The 263-nt window shown below is 61.6% G+C and overlaps 1 protein-coding gene across 1 annotated transcript in view; it reads right to left on the bottom strand.

Annotated features, from left to right (window-relative positions):
* Positions 1-23: 23 nt before the first annotated feature.
* LOC104073139 (serine/threonine-protein kinase WNK3-like) overlaps positions 24-263 on the bottom strand; it is a gene marked incomplete at its 3' end in the record, with an annotated part of 3,909 nt that continues 3,669 nt past the window's right edge. The window contains exon 6 of the mRNA XM_009572819.1: positions 24-193. Coding sequence (XP_009571114.1) covers positions 24-193 — 170 coding nt within the window. The remainder of the gene's footprint in view (positions 194-263) is intronic.

Here is a 263-nt window from a genome sequence, read left to right as displayed (position 1 = left end):
CGGCCTCCAGGTTGAAGCTGAACTCGATGGCTTCGTTGTCCTTGTGCTTCCCCTTCAATTTTTTGGGGTCCTCCACCCAAAGCCGAAGCGCCAAGGAGGACTCGAGCCCCCCGTCCTCCTCCGCCAGCTCCACCCGTAACCCCGTATCCTCGGCGAAGAAAACGTGGTTTAACAAATCCCGGATGGAAAGCCTGCCGGGAGAGGGCGCCGTCAACAGCCGGGTGTCACCTACGGCGTCCCCAGACGTCACCCCGCTTTCTCCC

Source organism: Fulmarus glacialis, unplaced genomic scaffold (assembly GCF_000690835.1).
Source record: "Fulmarus glacialis isolate BGI_N327 unplaced genomic scaffold, ASM69083v1 scaffold4232, whole genome shotgun sequence".
In the NCBI taxonomy this organism is placed as follows: domain Eukaryota; kingdom Metazoa; phylum Chordata; class Aves; order Procellariiformes; family Procellariidae; genus Fulmarus; species Fulmarus glacialis.
The sequence above is the reverse complement of the archived record's forward strand: the minus strand, read 5'-3'. Positions and strand labels throughout refer to the sequence as shown.